The sequence below is a fragment of the Theobroma cacao genome, chromosome 5, assembly GCF_053813885.1.
Source record: "Theobroma cacao isolate CCN51 chromosome 5, ASM5381388v1, whole genome shotgun sequence".
Taxonomy (NCBI): Eukaryota; Viridiplantae; Streptophyta; class Magnoliopsida; order Malvales; family Malvaceae; genus Theobroma; species Theobroma cacao.
In genome coordinates this window covers 41,938,728-41,962,019 of record NC_142643.1, presented here as the reverse complement: position 1 = coordinate 41,962,019, position 23,292 = coordinate 41,938,728, and the positions used below count along the sequence as shown (strand labels likewise).

Genomic DNA, 23,292 nt, shown 5'->3' with positions numbered 1-23,292 from the left:
TTAGAAGTGTCATCACCTTAATCCGACCTGGTTGCACATCTTGTAGACAGCAGGGTAATAAGCGAATTTGATCTCATGTATGCAAACCATGTGAAAAAGATTTGTTTTCACGTTGTTAAATTCTACGCACGGTTTTTTTGACTAGAATTAAAGAAAGTTGACACGCTAAAATTGGAACAACTGCACAACGACATGTGCTTTTTCTTGGGCCATACATGCACGTTTCAATGCAAACCAACCAGATAAAGAAAAAAAATATATATATATATATATTGCACAGCTATCAGCGACAAATGACCTATCAAACAAAATTGCCAACTTTTGTTTTGTCGCTATTGAAATTATTAATCACCCTGGAGTTAGGTGTAGTTCTATATTAAATAAACAAAATATATTGAAGGTACTCTGTGTCTTATCATAAGTCTGTTTAATTTAATATGATAACTTTTACAATTGAGTCAGTGGTTAACTTTTGGCTGTTCTTATTCGATTTTTTTATTTACCTATCGACTGAAATAGGGCGCATGGATCTGGCTCTAATTATATAAAATAATTTTTATATCGAAGATATATATATATATATTTATTACCATGGAGTTAGGTATAGTTCTGTATTAAATAAACAAAATATATTGAAGGTACTCTGTTTCTTATCATAAGTCTGCTTAATTTAATATGATAAATTTTACAATTATTAGATTCAGTTGAGTCAATGGTTAACTTTTGGCTGTTCTTATTCAATAAAATTGGCTGTTCTTATTCAATTTTTTTGTTTACCTATCGAATGAAATAGGATGCATGGATCTGGCTCTACTTATATAAAATATTTTTTTATATCGAAGTTATATATATATGTATATATTAATAATACTAAAAAGAACCAGACCTGATAAATTTTGTCTACACATAAGAATTGATTTCTTACTAATTAATATAGAAATTTGAAATAAATATAAATTAATCATATAATTGGAATTTTACTTCAGAAAATAGTGAGAATGATTAATATATCTGTTCATTTTATTGAATTTGTCCCCATCGTTCAGACGCAATATATTATTTTCATTTTTAAATATGGGTTATTTAACACATTTATAATCTCTTATATTTATATCTCTATTACTTGAGTTTATGAATATGTAAGGTTAAGTAGTTGGGATGAATAGATGGATCTGAGAAGATTGATTGTGATTGTTTAATCTAATCAAACTGTAAAAAATGAGAAAGGGCTTTACCCCAAAAAAAAGAAAAAGAAAAAAAAATACTTAAAATGCTTATAAATTATAATAAATAAAGCAAGGAGCAAAAAGATATGAAAGAACAATTCACTGTTGTCTCTGATCCTCATCCTGGTCCGATCCTGCTGACCAATCTTTATATAGTATTTTAGCCAATTGTATTGAATCAGGCGATTTATTAACTTATTAGTAGTATTTTTTTCTTAAATAGGATTGATATTTAAGGCAGGAAAACCACCACCAACTACGTCAGGTTTTTCTCATTTAATGAGTTCTTGCCCCCTGCCTACTTGATAAGCTTCAAGTTTGAACCATCCTTTGTTTTATTTTTTTGGTCCAACTTCATCAAACTTTCTTTTGTCTAGCACATGAACCAGTAGTGCTACTCTTCGTTTCCATCTCTCTCTGTTTGGAGTTCCAGGCTGCGGCAAATTCTCGACCCCTGGAGTCTACTTCCAGCTAGTTCTGAAAGCTCTAGAGGCTATCGGTTTTTCCTGTAAGTTTTCGATCTCTCTAGCTATGATCACTCTAGTCATGTTGCCCAAACATCATTTTTGTTCCACTGCATGATTCATTTTCGAATCAAGATCAAACTTTGAAATCAAAATTCGATCAGCAAATCCCTCACTTTTAACTGATACCGCCGGGAGGATCGATGCTTGAGTTTAAATCTTTGGGTGGAGTCTGGCGGTCCTTTCTTTATACAAGAAAAAAAGAAGAAGAAACTTGATCAGCTAATACTGTCATCATCCTCCATCTTTCTCCCAACCTTCTTTTCTTTCTTGATTGGATTGACCTTTTTCTTTTTCCTTATAATTAGTAGCTTTAGAACTGCTGGGGGGTGCAGGTTTGATTTAATAAGAATCGGCAAAAATATTACAAGAAATCTTAGGTCCAATCCTACTTTTACAAACTATTGATGATTTTGAAGAAAAAAGGGGCTAACATGTTGATTCACGGGACGATCAAATTAAGAACAGAAATAAAATAAAATGAGTTCTCGTTTTCTCTTACATTGACCACAACTATACATACACTTCTATTTTTTGTTTTGATCACACACGTATGTACGTACATATATATATATATATATATGGTTTTATTTTTGGTGGGGATACACAATACAATGATGATATTCTCTCAAGGAGCTTAAATTAGAATTTTAAAATTTTAACTACTGTCCCCTATTCAATTTTATTGGCCATTAGTTCTTTCTACATGCCACTGCACTACTAGAATTACTGCATGCATTTGTTCTTAGAATACAATATAGGAGGGAAATAAATTTGATAGAGGGATGGAGGACGGAAGAAAAAGAAAAGGGGAATACTAGTATGTTTTCGCTTTGTATAAATCCACTTGGATTCCTTTGGTCTGGTCGGCTAGCATTGATAACAGAATGTGGGACCCCTTCATTTTTATTTTCTTTGAAAAACGTATCTATTTTCATTGATTGCCATGGTCTCCTCCAGGATGTCACTACCAGTCTTTAGAACCATTTCTAGAACATTAACCACGTCTGGACAGAGTTACTAGAGCTTCCAGAACAACATCTTTTTGCCAAAAACTGGCTTAGAGACTCATCCTAATCCTACCCTAGTCAGCAACAAAGGGACCAGGAAATGAACACTGTAAACATCATCTTTGGCTTATTACGTTAATGCCGCTATAAGTTTTTCTTTCTTTCCATTTTCCTTTCATTGATTTAAAAAGGAAAATTTATTTCTATTTTTTTCCCTTTTCTGAAAATATTTTCTTTGTGGAAAACAAGAACAACAATTCAATTGAGAAATAATGAGTTGGGGTACAAAAATGTGCAAATAATTTCTGATACAACTGTAAAACACAACGATCTGATGTCGCCAGCTACCAACCAAAGAAGAGCATGTTGTCCTCCATGACCAAATGTGCTCCAACCTTTTCAGGAGATTTGTCTTAAAGCATGTGCTTATCAACAAGTATGAAATATGCTTTTTGCCAACGTATAAAAGTCAAACACCTTTCCTTAATATTTTGGATTATTATTCTTTTTTTCTTTTGGAAGCAGGATTATTATTCTTTAAATACACAATTCGAGTGTTTTTGTTTTGCAAATGACTTCAAATTCATGTATATCACATGTTTTTAAAATTTTAATATAACATTTTAAAATTTTTTAGAATTATTTAAAAAATTTAAATAAATTTTTATTTTTTATTACATTCAATTAAAATTTTTTTATTCATTTTGAATTAAAATATTTTTACAATTAACGATTTACTAACTATTATTAATAAAATATTATAATCACATATATAAAAAAAAATTAGAGTCAAAAACTCAAAATTATTAACTATCAGTTCAAGCATCATTTTCATGTTTTGTCCCATGATATCCTCCTTTTTCTCGTTTTTGTACTATCAATCCTCAGATTCTTCTTCCATTATTTGCTTTCCCCCTTATTTTCTGAATGCATCCAATAAAATACTTCTGATCGAATATTTAAAAGATCCGATGCATGATAGCTGATCTACTACACTTGAAGGGAAAATACTTGCTTTTATCATTGGATGCTTTTGTTTGTTTCAAGGTTTGTATTCAATTGAACTTGTATTACTTAGTATCATTTATTGTTTTTTTTTTAATTTTTAAGCAAAATTGAATAATAAAAAATAAGTTGATATTACTTAGTAATAAGTGATTAAAATGTTGCATTACATTATACAAGACAGCTTCACACGTACAAACTCATCGGTTATGTTCTTTATATATATATAAGTTAAAATTTTCATTTTTTTTCAAAAATATCCAGTTTATTTTTGTATTGAAATAAACTATTTGTTACATACTGACAGAAACTAAAAATAAATAATAAATAGGAAAATCATATTAAAGCCTTAATTAATGAAACAATTATCTTAAATTCGTACTGTGCACTTTATATTACTAGTAAATACTTGTCAATTTCCTCCATCTAGTCCATCAAATGCTGACATTTCATCATTCCTAAGACCAAAGTCAGCTTCAAGTAATCATCCAACTTCTTTTCTAGATTTTGGCTATCATTTTTGTCCTGAAAGGAGTTTTTGGAGGTCTGCTTTTTACAGTAGTGAACTTTATGGGCCACCAAAGGGCAGAACAGGGTGGCAATCAATTCAATAGAGTGATCCCCAACTTATTTTAAAACCAAGCAGTACTTGATGAATCTGGGTGTTAGCCAAATCGTCTCATTTTGTTCATGCCATGCCATAATTTTGCAGAGACTATGGATAACAATTTGGGAGAATGGTTTCTTGCAAAGCAAGATGAAGGAAAGAGTGCTGGTCTGAAAACAAGGGTTTGGATTGAATCAAAGATCATATGGAGGATTGCTTTCCCCTCAATGTTGGCAAGGGTCACTGCTTTTGGAATGGTGATTGTGACACAGTCGTTTCTTGGTCACATTGGCGAGGTTGAGCTAGCCACTTACGCCCTCATTCAAAGCATTCTTGTACGATTTGTGAATGGAGTGTTGGTAAGCTGATCTCTTCTTTAGATTCACACTTAAAAATTTTGGATTGCTTTGCGTATTATCACAATTATTTGATACCTAACCAAATTCTATTAATCTGTCTCATGTAATGGGAAATTAAGATTGGCATGTCGAGTGCGACTGAAACACTTTGTGGGCAAGCATTCGGGGCAGAACACTACCATATGATGGGAATATACCTGCAACGATCATGGATTGTTGATGGTGCCACCGCGACGATATTAGTCCCTCTCTTTCTTTTAGCTACACCGCTCTTAAGACTACTTGGGCAGGAGGAGCAGATTGCAAAAGCAGCTGGCACAATCTCCCTATGGTTCATTCCCATGCTTTACAATATGGTATTTAGCCTTACCATCCAAATGTACCTCCAAGCACAGCTCAAGAACTTGGTTGTGGGGTGGCTAAGTACCGCCTCATTCCTACTTCATTTACTACTGTCTTGGCTTATGGTTTACAAACTTAACTGGGGAGTCTCTGGGGCAATGGGAGCCTTGAATATATCGAGTTGGGCAATGGTCATCGGCGAATTTGTCTACATCTTCGGAGGTTGGTGCCCTCATACATGGAAAGGGTTCACTAAAGCTGCCTTCTATGATCTGATGCCAGTAGTAAAGCTCTCAGTAGCCTCGGGCCTCATGATTTGGTAATTTCACTTTCTGGCTTATAAATGTCTATTTTTCTGCTACTTTTCAAAAGGTAAGAATGTCAAAAAACAAAGTATATATGAAATGGAGTCTTAGTACTTAAGTTGGCATCAGTAGGAATGTCACTAATTACCTTACTGAATATGATTCAAAGCATTAGAGTCAGTAGTGTTTAGACTGTTGAAGGCTACTCAAAGCACTTAGGATTTCAATGCATAAAAATCTTTAACAATTTTTTTGGGATAAATGCATGAATTGATTCTAAAATTACTGATCCTGTTGGAAGTAAAGTTACATGCAGTACTCTAATCTTTTAAGTTGATTTGTAATTAACAGCTTAGAGCTGTGGTACAATGCCATTCTCGTCTTGTTGGCTGGATACATGAAAAATGCAACCATTTCCATTGATGCCTTCTCCATCTGGTAAGTTTTCTAACAGAGATAGTAATTTACTCAGTTTTTGTGTTCCAATTTAATAAGAAAGCTGCTTAATCTAAAACTAATTCATTGCTGCAGCATCAATATGAATGCATGGGAATTCATGATCTGCCTTGGCTTCCTGGGTGCTTCAATGTAATGTTCTATATGATCCATAACATTTCTAGCTAGTTTCCTTTTCTCAATATATATCAACATTCAATTTTCTTTCCTCTTTCTAATGCCTGACTTTCTACAGTGTTCGCGTTGCGAATGAACTGGGGAGAGGAAATGCAAAGGCAGTGAAATTTTCCATAAAAACCATTCTTGGTACTTCAATATCATTTGGGGTGTTCTTCTGGATTCTGTGTTTAGTATTCGGGCATCGACTTTCATACTTGTTTACTACCAATGAGGAAGTTGCAAAAGCTGTATCAAGCCTCTCAACCCTTCTTGCCTTCTCAATCTTGCTCAATAGTGTTCAGCCAGTATTATCAGGTAATTTTTCCTTTTTTTCTTAATTTCTCTTTAGAACTCCTCTGCCAGTGAAAGAATTAAGATTAATTAGCATGTATTCATGTAATTTTTTTTTAAAAAAAAGATTAATACACATCTATAAATGATGTTTCAGGTGTAGCCACAGGTGCTGGTATGCAAAGTACTGTTGCAATTGTGAACTTGGGATGTTATTATGCAGTAGGGATACCAGTTGGAGTTGTGCTTGGTTATGTGCTAGATTTTGAAGTTAGGGTAAGAAGGAATATTTTCATTCATATTTGATGAGATTACATTATAATCATAATTTAATTAATCCTTGATAATATTATATTTGAGTCTCATAATTAATTTCTTTCCTATTATAGGGTCTATGGGTTGGATTGCTTAGTGGAGTGGTGTTACAAACCGTCATTCTATCTGTCATTGTGTGGAGAACGGATTGGGAAGAGCAGGTAACCAAATTAACCAAAAAAAAAAAAAAACTCATAAAACAGAAATATATTTTTTTTCCTTTTTTCCAATACAAGGGAATAGAATAGCTCAAATTTAGGATGTTCATCTATACTTTTAACTGTAACTTTATCCTTTGGAGTTAAATTTAAATGATTTTATTGCAGGTAAGGAGAGCATATGTACGTCTCAATCGATGGCTTTTAAAACCGGAAGCAGAAGATAATCGAGGCCCGTATCTAGCTTAAATTAAATGAACAGTAGTTAATTGTAGTAGGTTGATGAAGAAAAATTTTGGCTACCTTTATTTTTCTTACATTTCTTATTGCTTTTCGATTAAACAAATAAAATAGATTTTAGCCATATTTTCCCCATATCTTCTGCCTCCTTTTTTCCTTTCAAGGAAATATTAAAAAAAACTCATAATTAGCACAACATCTAAAAAAAGTTATTAAATTATCAAAAAAATTTAAATAAATATTTTTTATTATATTTAATTAAATTTTTATTATTTTATATCACGTAATACTATCATGATATATTGACAGATTATAATGTATAATGACGTGACATATAGATTTGGCATGTTTATATGATCACACAACATTTTCACTTCTATATTAATGTCATGAAAAAATAAATAACAAATATTATTTTAATTAATGATAGTTAATTTGTCATTAATGATAAATATCTATTTTGATCCAAATAAAAAGAAGTGAATAGAATTGAAGACAATTGAAAAATAAAAGTTTATTCAGATTTTTTTAAATAAATACGACTCAAGCTTTCTGAATATTAATATGATGAAAGGGGTGGAAATGTGATGATGGTAATGGAAAAAACATTTAGTTTAGACATGAGCTTTGAATTGTATAGTAATGGAGCTGATGTCCTTTATTCATAACAACATTTGTCGTTTTCAAGGTAATCCAAGCCAAAGCATTCAATTTACAATTAATTCACAGCCGTCAAATCGCTTTACAGTAATCGCTTTTTAATTCGCATCAAAAATGTTGTATCCAAAGCTATAAATGCACGCAACTAATCCGACCATGACAAGAAAAAAAGAATTGAAAAATAAACGTCAACTCCTATTCTTACCAGTTAGCTCCACCTACCACCTAAATATTGGTTGAATATTCGTTGGTGCTCTTCACTTTTAATCTACTTTTACCAGTTACTTTCCTTTCGCTTTTCGGATTGTGTCCTGTGATGTGAAGCACTTCCGCCGTCTACATCATAGACAAAAAGAATGTCCTATACGTAATACACTTGTATAGAATTGGCTGATGACACTTGTATAGAATTGGCTGATGACACTTGTCTACAATTGGATGATACATTTTTAAAGTGGTGTTAATTAATTATTATTATATACTAATTTAATAATCAATTAATTAATTTTATAAATATATTTTAATAAGGTATGTGTCAATATTTTAAATCTAGTTACAGAGTTTAAAATCTCCATCATCCGTGCAAAAGATGATATTTTTTAGTAAAAACACATTTGAATTAAAAATTTACTTTTAAAAGTAAAAACAGTTACATTTTTGGCATAAATTCAAATTATAGGTTTGAAAGAATTATAAATAAAACATATAACTTCTTTATATAACAAAATGCACAATTCTATTACTATATTAATTGATTGAACTATGATAAGGGTTACATTTTAATAACTTGTCCATTTGTAAGTAATATGAAATTATTTTTTTCCCTTCACTTTGCTTCATAACAACTCTTCAAAAAAAAAAAAACAATTAAACTAAGTCCAGTTAATTCACTTTTTTATTGTCCATTTTATTATGTCATGTATAAAATTATAAGCAAAATTAAGTTGTATTAATTTTACCAAGCATTATTTCCACTATTAAATGTTATGCACTTTGGTAGGTTCACTTTTGTTTCGTATTTTATTAGGTACAAGATATTTCTAAATTTTAAATTACAGGTTGGTGAGCATAAAATTTAAAATTCTAATGCATGGTCATTACTTCTCCAACGTAGTCCCTTATTAAATATTGAGCATTCATCATTTCTAGAAAATATGAAATTCCTCTCGAGGGAAACATTCATAGAACCAACTAACTAAACTACCCGTCAGCTTCTCACCTTTTTAGCTTCCTTTTCTCTCTACTCCCCAGTCAATCGTTCAAAAATAATTCTGTATATAAAGATAACAAATTAAGCATTTTTCCAATTGTAGAGGCTTGTTTCATTGTGGCACAATTTACAGCCAAAGCATTTCGGAGTCTCTCAGGGAAGTCCTAGATTGCTAGGTCTGCTTGTGCTGAACTTGGGGCACAGAGTAGACAGGTAAATCTATTTGACTCCCCTCTTCATATCAAGCAAGTTGATGACTTAAGGCAACTGGAAAAGTTCAGTCAGGCCTTGAACTTAAATTTCTCATTCTACTCTCATTTTGCAGAGCCATGGATGACAATTTAGAGCAAAGGTTTCTTGCACAGCCACAAGAAGAAGACAAGACTGATCTGAAAAGAAGAGTTTGGATTGAAACAAAGACAATATGGAGGGTTGCTTTCCCAGGTATGTTGTCTAGGGTCACTTCTTTCGGGATGATTGTTGTGACACAGTCGTTTCTTGGTCACATTGGCGAAGTTGAGCTTGCCACTTATGCCCTCGTTCAAAGCGTTTTTGTACGGTTTATCAATGGTATACTGGTAAGCCAGCTCTCATGAATTAACTCTACATTCACTTTTTCCATAAGATTTTGTTGGTTATTATTTCAAGTAAGATTATGAAACCTAACAAAGTATTGTTCTAATTTTTTTTTTTTTGTTCAAATAATGTGAAAGATTGGCATGTCGAGTGCAACTGAAACTCTATGCGGACAAGCATTTGGAGCAGGGCAGTACCACATGATGGGAATATACCTGCAACGGTCATGGATTGTTGATGGTATTACCGCGACGATATTACTCCCTGTATTCTTTTTTGCTACACCAATTTTCAAACTACTTGGGCAGGAAGACGAGATTGCAGATGCAGCTGGGCCAATTTCTCTATGGTTTATTCCCATGCTTTATTACATGGTCTTTGGACTCACCATCCAAATGTACCTCCAGGCGCAGCTCAAGAACTTGGTTGTTGGGTGTCTAAGTGCTGCTGCATTTGTTCTTCATTTGTTGCTGTCATGGATCTTTGTCTACAAGCTTAACTGGGGCCTTGCTGGGGCAATGGGTTCCTTGAATATATGTAGTTGGGCCATGGTTTTCGGAGAGTTTGTGTTCATCTTTGGAGGTTGGTGCCCCAATTCATGGAAAGGATTCTCCAAAGCTGCATTCTATGATCTATTGCCTATAGTAAAGCTCTCCTTGGCCTCTGGCTTTATGATATGGTAAATCTCAAAAAAACTCTTGCAATTACTTACTCTTGCTAGTATATAAAACTGTTGTGCAATAGAAACTTGAAAATGCTGAGTAGCTGCGTGACATTTTTTTGTCCTACATTGTGTCTGATCAGTATACATAGAAATGCCTGCTACTGATGTTTGATTTATTTACGAGCGAGGCTCAAAAGTATTGGCTACTCTAGCAGTGCTCATAGAAATTTTCACCCAAGGAGGCTATTCAAAGTAAAGTTACATGCAGTGTGCTCTAATCTCTTGAATTGATTTTTTGATTGACAGCTTAGAGTTGTGGTACAATGCCATTCTTGTCTTGCTGGCTGGATACATGAAAAATGCGACCATTGCCATTGCTGCTTTCTCCATCTGGTAAGTTAGTTTTCTATCAGAAACTGATTAATTGACTCTGCTTTTACTAAGAAATTAGCTTCTCAAATGCAGCCTAAATAAGTTAGTTTTCTATCAGAAACTGATTAATTGACTCTGCTTTTACTAAGAAATTAGCTTCTCAAATGCAGCCTAAATGTCAATGCATGGGAATTCATGATCTGCCTTGGCTTGTATGGTGCATCAATGTAATATTTGTTCCCTTCCCTTTATATTTGATTTCCTTTTCCTCAATATATCAACATCTTAATTTTTGTTTTTGTCTCCTTCACTGCCCTGAATCTTTACAGAGTGCGGGTTGCGAATGAATTAGGGAGAGGAAATGCCAAGGCAGTGAAATTTGCAATAAAAACAATTATGAGTACATCAATCTGCATTGGAATGGTGTTCTTTGTTTTGTGCTTAGTATTTGGGCGTCAAATTTCCTACATGTTTACCAGTAATGAACAAGTTGCAGAAGTTATGTCAAGCCTCTCGACTCTTCTTGCCATCTCAATCTTGTTCAACAGCATTCAAACAGTGCTAACAGGCAAGACTTGCCTCATTTTATTCTATTTTTATTTATTTATTTTATTCGTTTTGCCTGCAAAATCAATCCGTGCTTTGTAATATCTAAACGCTTGAATTGTTGTTTCAGGTGTAGCAATTGGTTCTGGTTTTCAAAGTATGGTTGCATTTGTGAACTTGGGGTGTTATTATGCCGTAGGATTGCCTCTTGGGGCTGTGCTTGGATACCTGCTACATCTTGAAGTTGTGGTAAGAAGGAATATATATATATATATACAAAATGAAGAGGATGGTGCCTTGTATTTTTACTTGTTTTTCCCCTAATTTTGGGAGTTTCTTCTTCTAATTTTCAGGGTCTATGGATTGGGCTGCTTGGTGGAGTAGCATTACAAACGTTCATTGTTGCTATCATTGTGTGGAGAACGGATTGGGATGAGCAGGTAAGCAATTAGATTAGAAATACCCAAAACTCCTCACACTCTTATCATCAGAGTTACTAATTGATATTGGATTTTTACTAATTTTGTTGCAGGTAAAGAAGGCATCTGAACGTCTGAATCGTTGGCTTATAAAACCAGAAGAGGAAGATAATCAAAGCCCACCTCAAGCTTAAGATCAATCCAACAATACTTGTAGTTGCTTTATTGAGGAACTTTTGTTTTGTTTTGTTTTGTTTTCTTTTCTTTTATGGTCGTTAGAATAATGTTAGTTTCCTGTTTGGATTTAGTTAAGATATTCAATTTTCGATTTCTAAAGTTTAGTGCCTTGGTCACGCAATCCAATAAGATTGTGGTTGATCATTGAATGTCTATTAATTTTTCTCTTTCCTTTACTTAAGATGCCTGTGTGTTAGTTCATAGTGGGCTGCTGCCTTGTTTTCTTGGTTGCAAGTATCCCCTTCTTCATTGGATAATGTCATACAAAGGATACTCATTTATCAGAAGACTATAGCTTACCTAGAAGTACATTAAAAAAGCTATCTATCTTTGGTTTTTTTCACAGTAACCTATCCTCATTCAAGCAGTGAAAGCCCTGTAGAAACGAAAGGGAGATCTGATTTTGAGTAATAGACAGATCTCAAGCGTTCACTGCCTTACAAAGAGTGCCAGGAAAGTCAAACAAAAAGTGTAGACTCATCGATACACAGCCAATATACGAAAGTGTCACAGGGAGATCATCAGAAGGTTCCACTAAGAAGCGAAAACTCCAGCAGTCACCTGTTTCTCTTTCTTACTGGCACCAAACTTTGAACTTGGCATCCAAAAGTAAACAGCACCTAACAGTCAGCATTAATGTAGCAAACCAATACACAAAAGCGACCAGCGACCCATGATATCATATCAGAACCCTCATAAATCATTGTCGGAGCAGAGAGTGGGACCAGAGGGGGATTAACATAGGGGCAAGGGGGCAGTGGACCTCCCGAATTTATTTTAGTTAGTATCATATATTTTAGATATTTTTAGGGATTTAGAGAGGGGAAGGGGGGCTGTGGACCCCTCTTGAATTTTTTTTTGAAATTTAGAAATTTATTGTTGAAATGTATTTTAAATTAATATTTTGTGATATTTATTTAATTTTAAATATTACTATATAAAATATTTTGTACAATATGACAAACTAAATTTTGGACCGAAAACACTGTTATTCCCCATCTCAAGTTTAAACATCATTGTACAAAATATTATGTGCAATACAAAATATTAAACTTTCCCTTAACGCCTCACTTCTTCTCTTGCCTTTAATACTAGATTTTCAATCCTCGATAAAGCACCGATATTTAGTAAGCATTTATTTATGTTAATTAATTTTTTTCATGTTATTTCTTTGCTTCATTTTATTTCTATGTATTTAACAATTTACTTTATCATTTTTAGTATTATTACTTTTCCTTTCTTTTCTTGAGATTTTTGCTTGCATTTACTATCTGGGTTTTTTTTTTTTTTTGCTTCAATAAAAAATGTAAGATTTTGAGACTTTAATTTCCATGATTTTTTCATATTTTTCGTTTTAAGCTATGTTAGGCTTTTAATCTTTGTTTAATTGTTTATAATTATTTTCATTCTTTTAATACATTAGGCATGAATAAGTTTGTTATGAGAGTTAAACATGCTCGAACCGATCCTGGTCTAAGACCTTGTATTTCTAGTATTGCTCATAATGCTAAAGAGAGAGAATATCTGAAAAGCATACTTGATCAAGGGCATTTGTCAACCAAAACTTACAAACTTTCTTCTTACTGATTTTTTGAGAAGAAAACGTAAATTTAATCCACTATGGTACAAGGAATATGGCACTTGGTTGGAATATAATGAAAGTAAAGATGATTATGTTGTTATCTTTTCAATATTGAATACGGTGATCATCGAGGTGGGCATGATTCATCTGTTGACGAAGGCTTTAGAGATTGGAAATAGAAGAATAAGTTGGATATACATGTAAATGCATAATAGTAGTCATGAAGGCTTATGAAGATTTGATGAAGCAAAAGCAACACATCGATATCATGGTTGTTGGAATTTCAAGTCAAGCAAAACTTGATGATCGAGTTGGTTTGAATGCATCAATTGAATGTGTTAGGTATCTTTGGATGCACGTAGCCTTTCCATAGTCACAATGAATCGAAGCTTTCAAATAATTGAGGCAATTTTCTTTGACTTTTAAAATTTCTTTGCAAACATAATGAAAATGCAAATAGAGTTTCTTTGAAAAATGCTCCAGAGAATCACAAATTGAATGCACCTTCAATTCAAAAGGATATTTGCAACACTGCTGCTTTTCTAACTACAAGAGCAATGATTGAAGATATTGGAGATGATTTCTTCTCTTTGCTAGTTGATGAGGCTCGTGATTCTGCAGTAAAAAAAAAAAATGGTTGTGGCTTGAGATATGTGAACAAACATGGATGCATCATTGAGCGTATTCTTGGCATTGTGCATGTTCCTGAAACCATTTCTCAGATCCTAGAAGTGGCCGTTGACTCGCTTTTTGCTACACATGGTTTGAGTATGTCTCATATTCATGGTCAAGGTTACAATGGTGCTAATAATATGAGTGGAAATGTTAACAGCCTTAAGAGTTTAAATTGGCCGAGAATCAATCCGTGTTCTATGCTCAGTGTTTTGCTCATCAACTTTAATTGACATTTGTATCAGTTGCAAGAAAGCATGAAAAGCTTTGTTCATTCTTTGATTATTTGGCAACCTTAATAAATTTTGTTGGGGCTTCTCGCAGAAGGAAAGAGATACTTCAGATGAAACAAATTGAAAAAATAGTTGAAAGAATTGCTCGAGGTAATATGGCAACGGGAAGAGGTTTGAATCAAGAAGCTACTTTAAAACGACTTGGAGAAACATGTTGGGTTTCACATTATGGTACAATTCTTAGTGTGATTTCTTTGTTTTTTCCAACTCTTGATGTGCTTGAGAGTATAAAAGATATTAGTATTTTTTGATAACAAGGGTGAAATAAGCAAACTCATTAAAGCAATGAATGATTTTGAATTTTTATTCCTATTACACTTAATGGAAAAAAGTGTTGAGAATCACAAATGATTTATCACAGGCAATACAAAGAAAAGATCAAGACCTTCCAAATGCTATGAGTTTAGTCAACGTAGCCAAGAGGAGGTTACAAGAATTTAGAAAAGATGATTGGGATGATTTATTCGTAGAAATTTGTAATTTTTGTTATAAGCATGAGATTGATATTTCAGACATGGATGCTTTCTTTGTGCACTGTGGGAGATCACGATGTAGAGCTGAAAAATCCACAAATCTTCACCACTTTAAGGTTGATTTGCTTTACACTTGGTTGATTTTCAGCTTCAAGAGCTGAACGAGCACTTTGATAATGTTAATACAGAGTTGCTTTCATGCATAGCTTGTCTTGATCCACGCCATTCCTTCTCAGGTTTTGACGAACAAAAATTGATTCAACTTGTTAAGTTTTATCCATTGGAATTTGACGATGTACATCTCTTGGCACTTGATGATCAACTTGATATATGCTAACTTTGATGATCTAAAAGGAGTTGCCGATCTTGCTCAAAAGATGGTTCAAAAGCAAACAAGATATCGAGTTTCCTTTGGTTTATATGTTGATGAAGTTGGCATTAGTCTTGCCAGTTGCAAGAACAACAATTGAAAGAGCATTTTCTGCTATGAATCTCATTAAAAGTATACTCCATAATCGAATGAAAGATGTTTGGTTGAATGATTGTTTAGTGATGTATACTGAAAGGGGTGTTTTCGAAACTATTGACAATGACACAATTATGAAAAGGTTTCAAGACATGAAGAATAGAAAAATGATATTGTAATTTGTAAACATTAGGAGTTAATTAGAAAAATTGTATTTTTGGTATATATATGCTTCATAATTTTATATCTTCTTAATTTATTTGTGTTTTTTTTTTATTAAAATAGTGACCTCCTTGATTAACATCCTAGATCCGCCACTGGAGATGGACAAAGCAAACTCAACCAAGAAGAACCGCCTTGAATCAGTGTCCTGCAAACATGTCAAAACAGCAACCAAAGAACAGAAGACACGGCAACAACACTGAAAGAGCTAAAGGTGGATTGGAATAAGATTATGAGGCCTCTCAATCCCTGTTTTGGCGAGTATGGTTAATTGAACACGCCAATATACTAATCAATTGATAATGCAAGTATCAATAAAGTATGATTAATTGCAAGTGAATTTAGTTAATTCCCTCTTCTCTCATTCATAATCTCTCGTCCTGTTCAACACCCTCCACTCTCTCTCTCTCTCTCTCTCTCTCTCTCTCTCTCTCTCTCTCTCTCTCTCTCTTGTGTGTGTGAGCACGTGAAGAGAAGAAACTTGAGCCAGTGTCTACCAACACAAGCCTGAAAATGATCAAATTACAAACCCAAGTAAGCTGCCTGTTTATCTTCCTTTTCTTCTTCTTAATTTTATTATATGACTACTTCTTCAAATTATAACTATATATCATTTCAAAGTTGGCAAGGGAAGTACTATGTAATTATGTATTTCTTTCCTTTATTGTTTCATAACAATCGATTCTACCATCCTTTCATAGACATCATGTAATACAAAAATTAGAATTATGTTAAACAATCCCATTCTAATAGAAGTATATATGCCTAGCATTGAACTGAAAAAGATTCATATATAGCCAAATTTCTCAAGCTTCTTGGTTAATTTCTTTGCATTAACTTTGGAACATATATTTATTAATTACACCAGCACGATTTGCCCCAATATGTATGTTAGACTCAATTCTATGACAAACCAATCATAATAAATACATAATGTTTCATAACATATACTTTCATGTGTACCGAAATCTAACTTTCATTTCCTTGTTCATAGTGTTTTCAACTACCAGTCCACTTCCCCTGAATGATTGAGGAAAGTTTGATGTCGACTAGAATGATTTGCAAGTTTTTGTTTCTTTTCTGTTATTTTATTCTATGGACTTGAAGTGCAGAAAGCATGCATGGTGCGCTGAATTGGTTTGCTTAAATTCTTTTTGTCGTTGTCCTTAAATTCGAATCAACCTTAACATCTACTGAATTATCAGGCTGCAGGACATACATGTTGGTCCCCTACTAAGTAGTACATTAAAAAAATTTAATGTTCCCGAATAAAAAAATGGGTGAATTTACTTTTATATGAAACTAAATTCAAACATGTCATAATTAAAATATACTCGACCAAAAAAAATTAATAAACAAGTCCAAGATTCGGTAATGAATTACGAGGAGATATTCTCTAAAATTGCTAATACGCATTAATTATGTACATATAAGCAATAATATTTAACAATTAAGAGTGGCAGTCATGTATCTACCTTTCCATATATTGGTTGAAAATGACATTTAGCCAACCTTCGTGAGTACTGTTTTCCCAACTTCCACAATAATTCATATTGCAAGTAAGGTTATAAATGGCAGTAACATTGCTGAACAGTTATATATAACTCAGTCTTATTTTGTTCTTGCAGGAGTAAAAGCGAACGACATGGATGAGAGGCTTCTTGGGACAGAACCAGAGGAAAACAGTATTCTGAGGAGAGTTTGGGAGGAATCGAAAAAATTATGGAGGGTTGGATTTCCTTCTATGCTAGCTAGGGTGACATCCTTTGGAATGTTTGTAGTCACACAAGCTTTCATTGGACGCATTGGTGAAGTACAGCTTGCAGCTTATGCCCTCATACAAGTCATTACAGTTAGATTTGCAAATGGGATATTGGTATGATATATAATTCAGAATCATTCACAGATTAGACCCTGAAAGAGGATTCAGATTTTTTTCCTCTTAATTTAACTATATATACTTAAAACAGTTTTCATACGTTCAAGCTAGAAACTGATTTGATGCTTTGGTTTTTCATAACCATTTTGCAGTTGGGGATGTCTAGTGCAACTGAGACACTATGTGGGCAAGCATTTGGGGCAAAGCAGTACCACATGTTGGGTATTTACTTGCAAAGATCATGGATTATCAATCTTTTCACAACAGCTGTTTTGCTACCTGTATTCATCTTTGCATCACCCATCTTCAAACTACTTGGAGAAGATGATGACATAGCCAGTGATGCCGGATATATTTCTTTATGGTTCATCCCCATGCTCTACTTTTTTGTTTTCAGCCTGACCATCCAAAAGTACTTACAGTGCCAACTTAGAAACATGATTGTCGGATGGATTTCTGCTGGCACATTTATACTTCATGTGCTCTTGTCATGGATCTTTGTGAGCAAATTGAATTGGGGGATTCCTGGTGCAATGAGTTCAATGATTATATCAAGTTGGTTAGTGGTAATTGGGGAATTTATTTATATATTTGGTGGCTGGTGTCCTAACACATGGAAAGGATTCACTTTTGCTGCTTTTCTTGATCTATTTCCGGTAGTAAAGCTCTCAATATCCTCAGGAGTGATGCTTTGGTAAAATATTCTGTTTTTGTTCATTTTCAACCTCTATTTTTTTTTTTTCCCATCTTAAGTAGATACCTCAGCCGATATTGTCAATCCTTATAACATGGCATTCAATTTGTTTCCTATCTTGTTGGCTTGTCAGCTTAGAGTTATGGTACTATGCTATTCTAGTCCTGTTGGCAGGATACATGAAAAATGCTGCAATTTCCATAGATGCCTTCTCCATTTGGTAAGATGATTTCTATACATACAAAAACAGTACATGTTCTATATTGCTGACTCCAAAACAAAGAATATAAGTACTAAATTTAAGTTACATTGCAGCCTCAATATCATAGCTTGGCAACTCATGATGTTCCTCGGCTTCCTGTCTGCAGCTAGGTTAGTTCTCAGTATATATATATAGCTTCAGTAATTATCACTGAAATCCCTACAACTTATACAGTTCCACTCTTATATCTTCCATCACAGCCTCTGATTTTATATAAACTGAGACATGCAAGGTTTTCCCTTCTACAGCGTGCGCGTTTCAAATGAACTAGGGAGAGGAAATACCAAAGCCGCAAAATTTTCCATGAAAGTCATCATATGTACTTCACTTTGTATTGGAGTGTTCTTTTGGGCACTGTGCTTAATATTCGGTCATCAATTTGGTTACTTGTTTACAAGTGATGAGGAAGTAGCGAAATCTGTGGCAGACCTCTCTGTCTTACTTTCATTCTCAGTTTTGCTCAACAGTGTTCAGCCAATCCTCTCAGGCAAGCATAATAATAGTAAGGATATATATACATATATATATATATATATATAATTAAAAGGAAATCTCAAAAGATCTTCTCGCTTAACCACTTGTCGGTTTCAAAGACTACTTAGAAAGGTTAATTGAACAGCATTTTCAAAAAAAATCTAAAATTGTTCATGTGGGTTGTAGAGGTATGGGTTTTGCACGAGCCGCATGCGTGAGTGTTTTACATTTGACTCATGCACAAACGCACGGGTTATACTTTAGTATTATATAATAAACATATTTATCTCATAAAGTTTCTTGCAAAGTCTATATATTTCTCTTTATAGAATATGAAGAACAGGATTTAAGAATGTTTACATGAAAAATTTCCAATGCAGGGGTAGCAATTGGCGCTGGTAGACAAAGTATGGTTGCATACGTTAACATATGTTCCTATTATGTGGTTGGGGTGCCATTAGGGATTCTTCTTGGATATGTTGCCAAAATGGAAGTGAAGGTTAGAAAAATCTTTATCATAATTTCCTTTACTATAACATGCATGGTTTCTTGCAATTTTAAGATCTAATCTTCAATATGCAGGCCATATCTCAATGAGCTAAAACATATTTCTTACTTTGATTTTCACAGGGTATATGGATTGGGATGATAATTGGTGTTGCAACTCAAACGATTGTTCTTGGCTACATTACCTCAAGGACTGACTGGGACGAGCAGGTAATGGTTATGAGAGAGAGACAGAGATTGAGAATATTGGATGAATTTTGCTTGACAACTTTTTGTTTGGTCCCCAGGTTAATAAAGCATCGGAGCGGCTCAACAAGTGGTTCCTAAGGCCTTCCGAGACATCTGATGAACATCTTAGTGAAGAATGAGTGAATCAATGAGTGAATGATTCAACCAGCATTTATTCTTTTTATCTAAATTTAGGTCTCTTGGTGAAACCCATGGGTTTTAATGGGGACTAAGATCAATCATTCCTCCTGAATTAATAGGAATCCAAGTCTGAAAAATCTTGAGTTCCCACTGATCATGTACTGTTCCTTTGTCTCCTGCAGTAAAGTAAAGCCCTCAAGATTCATGGGTGAGAAACTTTCATTATGATCCTATCCACCCACTCTCAAAACAATCTTTATCCTTGGAACTCGATTTGTTTTGTTGCAATCATCATTCATGAGAGTATTTTTTAAGAAAATGAACGCCCAATGCAAACTTATTTATGAATCGGAATTCCATGCATCAAGAAGCAATAATATTTTTAATATGATTAAACAATTCATCTCAAATTTCGTCAAATTAACTATTATAAATAAATTCAATAGTATATTCACTTTCGTCATATGTATATAAATTTTCAAGCCGTGTTAATATTTATATTTAATCACAGCAAACAAGTCATATTTTCATTTGTTAAATTTAAAAGGTTATAATTAGATATTTTTGAATAATTTTAAATTTGACACCCATTATCTATATAAACAGAGAATTAAATTTTAATGTTCGAATTAAAGTGATAATATATCAAATTCGTTTATTAATATATATTTTTATTTAATTTTAATTTTGAAATATATTTAAACATAATATTTTTATTATTTAATAATAAAATAAGATATAAATGAAGAATGGGGCTAAGCTGAAGTTTGACTTTCAAAAGGCCTGGCCCATGAACAGCCCTACCCTGACCCTAACTAGCAAAAGAAATGGAGATGACATTGGTTGTTGCTATGGCAAACAATTGTGCTGGGCTACACGATAAATTTGGTTGTATACATGCAAGCCACTCGGACACTATCCTTTCTAAGTTTTATTAATAATTTCACGTAAATTTATTAATTTTTAAAATACATAATATATTTTTAAAAAATATTTTTTATTATACATATAAGTACAACTCTTAGTCAATCTTTAATATTTTCATTAATTTGATAATGTGACAATATTTCTCATACAATTTTATCTTTTATTAAATTTAAAAATTATTACATTATATAAATTATAAGTTTTTTATTTTTAATTATTTTTTCCTATTCAAAAAAACATTTCTCTACTTCTCTTTCATTGGCCAGCTACCATGTGATCGAATCTGGCCAAAGAGCACTAGATCCGATTACTTTGCCTTTCGATCTGATCGAAGAGCGCTAGATTTGGCCAGCCAGAGAGGGGTGAGAGATCTGGGGTGCACGACCAGATCGCGCTCTCCTTGAAAAGATCTGACCAAATCTAACATTTCATAACCAGATTCTATCGCAAGGTAGCCGACCGGCTTAAGGGAACGTCATTGGCCAACTGAAAAAAAGGAAAATAGTGAAAAAAAAAAAAAGTATTTTAGATATTTCATATTTACTTGTTAAAATCGCTTATACGTTTGATACGGATTGTATAATTCGAAAATTAATAGATTTGCATGGAATTATGAACAAAACTTAGGAAGTTAATATATTTTACCTTATATCTTTTGGCCTAACGATTAAACTACACAATACAAAATAATTTTTTTTTTGTAAATATATATGTCTAATATCCTTTTAAGAACTTATTCACTGAAATTTTGGGTTTAGGTGGTGTTCAACATGTATGTATGGACCTTCTGGTGTGCTCCTCGTGCGCTCAAAATTGAACGTAATCTTCCCAATAAATTACGTTTAGAGTCAAAGGTTCGATTTGGATGCGATAAGCATGGCGATGTGGTTGGCTGTTGCAGTCCAGAAGGTAATAAAAGATTCAAGAATCCAACAATTTAAATTTTTTAATTCAACTTGTATACTCCTATATGTATATATGAATCTATGTTGGTGTGCTCATAAGAGCTCAAGCTTTGGTTTTTTTTGCAACAACAATACATGTTTTATTCATTGACCAGGCTCGACTCCATCAACCATCATAAAAGTACTATTATAGGGTACAAGGATGATAAAAACATGGAAATCTAGGAAGGGTGAATACTAGAAATCATTCATTCTAGCCAAAAAAAAAAGGGAACTTATAACCATGATTAATTCCTATTCCCCAGGGGGAGATGAGCTAGATCCAACTGATTTCCAGAGCTTGACCCAATCCAGTAGCGCGAGCAAACACAGGATCTGTTGATCCTAGCTGCTCTCTAATGGCTTTTGCCACCTCAACTACACAGTCCTCTGCTGTTGTAGCTGTCCGTGGCAACCTCACTGACTGAAAGAATGGGACAACTTCCTCCATCAGCTTCACACCTTCCCACTCTTTTTTCAAGCTTGCTATAGCATCACCTCTATCAGTTCTCCACACGTTTTCACACCAAGCCCCAGGTGATCGCATACAACCTTAACACACATCCCACTCCAGATGTCTTTCATTGTTTCCCAGCTAAACTTACCTTCCCCAGCCAATCTCAAAGCTGGAAACAAGGCAGGTCCTACCACCTCACGATCGAAAGCGATGTTGATTCCACTGATGGGTGCCAGGGCCCCAGCTGGGACAGTGATAACTGCATCAACATATCGGGAATTCCTTTGTCCTGGCTTGAGGGCTTGAGTAGGTGCATCATGATCAGCCAGATTAAGCCAGAGCCTGCATGACGAAGCACATTTCACCCACTCGGAAGACTCCGCTCAAGCTTTGCCTTGGCTGTGTCTTCCTCACAATTCTCATCATTGACAAATACAACAATCGATTTCAAATCGTCAAAAGTAGTTGGTGGCTTGAAACAGAAGTCTTATAATATTATTTATATATAAAATAATATCTCTTGCTATAAAATTAATACCTTCTAATTGTTCGCATGTGGATAGACTTAAAGTTCATGCCATCATTCTTGACCATAGTTTTAGATAGCGATTATTCAATACCAATCACGATATATATATATATATATAAAATCAGCAATCACCAGCAAACGATAATCACTTTTGCAAAAAGTAATGATAATAAGGAAGGAAGATTTAGTTTCCAAAGGCTTACTATACCCTTTGGCCCTCTACCCATAATTCAAAGCAGAAGGAAAAGATTCATTGAAGGAAGCAAGGAAGGGACACATGTTATAATAATTTCAGAAGGTATGTGTGGAAATGAAGTAAGATATATAAACATCAACTTTGTTGCACGTGTCAAAACTAATAAACTTCCTTGATTTTTGTCATGATTGTCCAAACACTTGATGACTACCGAATCACTAGCCACCTTAATATTGACCCTTGGCTTTTGGCCTCTCTAATGCAATTCCAAAGCTTGGCTTCAATACAATCTTGCTTTTATACATTACTTTATGTATCCAAAATGACTTTAAATTCAAATTTATCCGAACTTCAATAATTAAATACATTGCTTAAGACAAGAATCAATCGAACTCAACTGGCTAAAACACAACCTCTAATCTCATTCATTCCAAGAGAAATCCAAGCCCAATTAGTTTCTGCTGTTCTTTCTTTTTTACTTCACTCCACTTGATTCTTTCAGATTCTATATGGCCAATAACAATGGAATTACCTTATATAATTGTATCCTAATTAACACTCATTTTTTTCCCCTTTTACATACGAGCAGGGAGTCAAAGATTGTTAGGTTTGAGATTTTCTCTACAAACAGTCAATTGTTGTAGCAGTAGCTGGTAGTTGTTTGA

General features: G+C 33.7%; 3 protein-coding genes and 1 pseudogene across 3 annotated transcripts; 3 read left to right on the top strand and 1 right to left on the bottom strand.

Annotated features, from left to right (window-relative positions):
• Positions 1-1,338: 1,338 nt before the first annotated feature.
• LOC18599750 (protein DETOXIFICATION 24-like) lies at positions 1,339-7,121 on the top strand. The gene is made up of 9 exons (XM_007029843.3): positions 1,339-1,734; positions 4,478-4,731; positions 4,851-5,392; positions 5,730-5,816; positions 5,910-5,966; positions 6,070-6,308; positions 6,442-6,560; positions 6,674-6,760; positions 6,926-7,121. Exons 2-9 carry the CDS (start codon positions 4,483-4,485, stop codon positions 7,004-7,006), a joined length of 1,461 nt encoding a protein of 486 aa, XP_007029905.3. The 5' UTR covers positions 1,339-1,734; positions 4,478-4,482; the 3' UTR covers positions 7,007-7,121.
• Positions 7,122-8,821: 1,700 nt separating this feature from the next.
• Positions 8,822-11,840, top strand: LOC18599749 (protein DETOXIFICATION 24-like). Its single transcript, XM_088806985.1, has 9 exons — positions 8,822-9,080; positions 9,193-9,445; positions 9,581-10,122; positions 10,414-10,500; positions 10,650-10,706; positions 10,809-11,047; positions 11,156-11,274; positions 11,379-11,465; positions 11,558-11,840. The coding sequence occupies exons 2-9, from the start codon at positions 9,197-9,199 to the stop codon at positions 11,636-11,638; spliced, it is 1,461 nt and encodes a 486-aa protein (XP_088663111.1). The 5' UTR covers positions 8,822-9,080; positions 9,193-9,196; the 3' UTR covers positions 11,639-11,840.
• Positions 11,841-17,008: 5,168 nt separating this feature from the next.
• LOC18599748 (protein DETOXIFICATION 24-like) lies at positions 17,009-19,799 on the top strand. Its single transcript, XM_018121207.2, has 8 exons — positions 17,009-17,265; positions 17,421-17,962; positions 18,096-18,182; positions 18,278-18,334; positions 18,473-18,711; positions 19,079-19,197; positions 19,329-19,415; positions 19,493-19,799. The coding sequence occupies exons 1-8, from the start codon at positions 17,035-17,037 to the stop codon at positions 19,571-19,573; spliced, it is 1,443 nt and encodes a 480-aa protein (XP_017976696.2). The 5' UTR covers positions 17,009-17,034; the 3' UTR covers positions 19,574-19,799.
• A 1,691-nt stretch (positions 19,800-21,490) lies between these two features.
• On the bottom strand, positions 21,491-22,496 carry LOC108662021 (putative UDP-arabinopyranose mutase 5 pseudogene; annotated as a pseudogene).
• Positions 22,497-23,292: the final 796 nt, after the last annotated feature.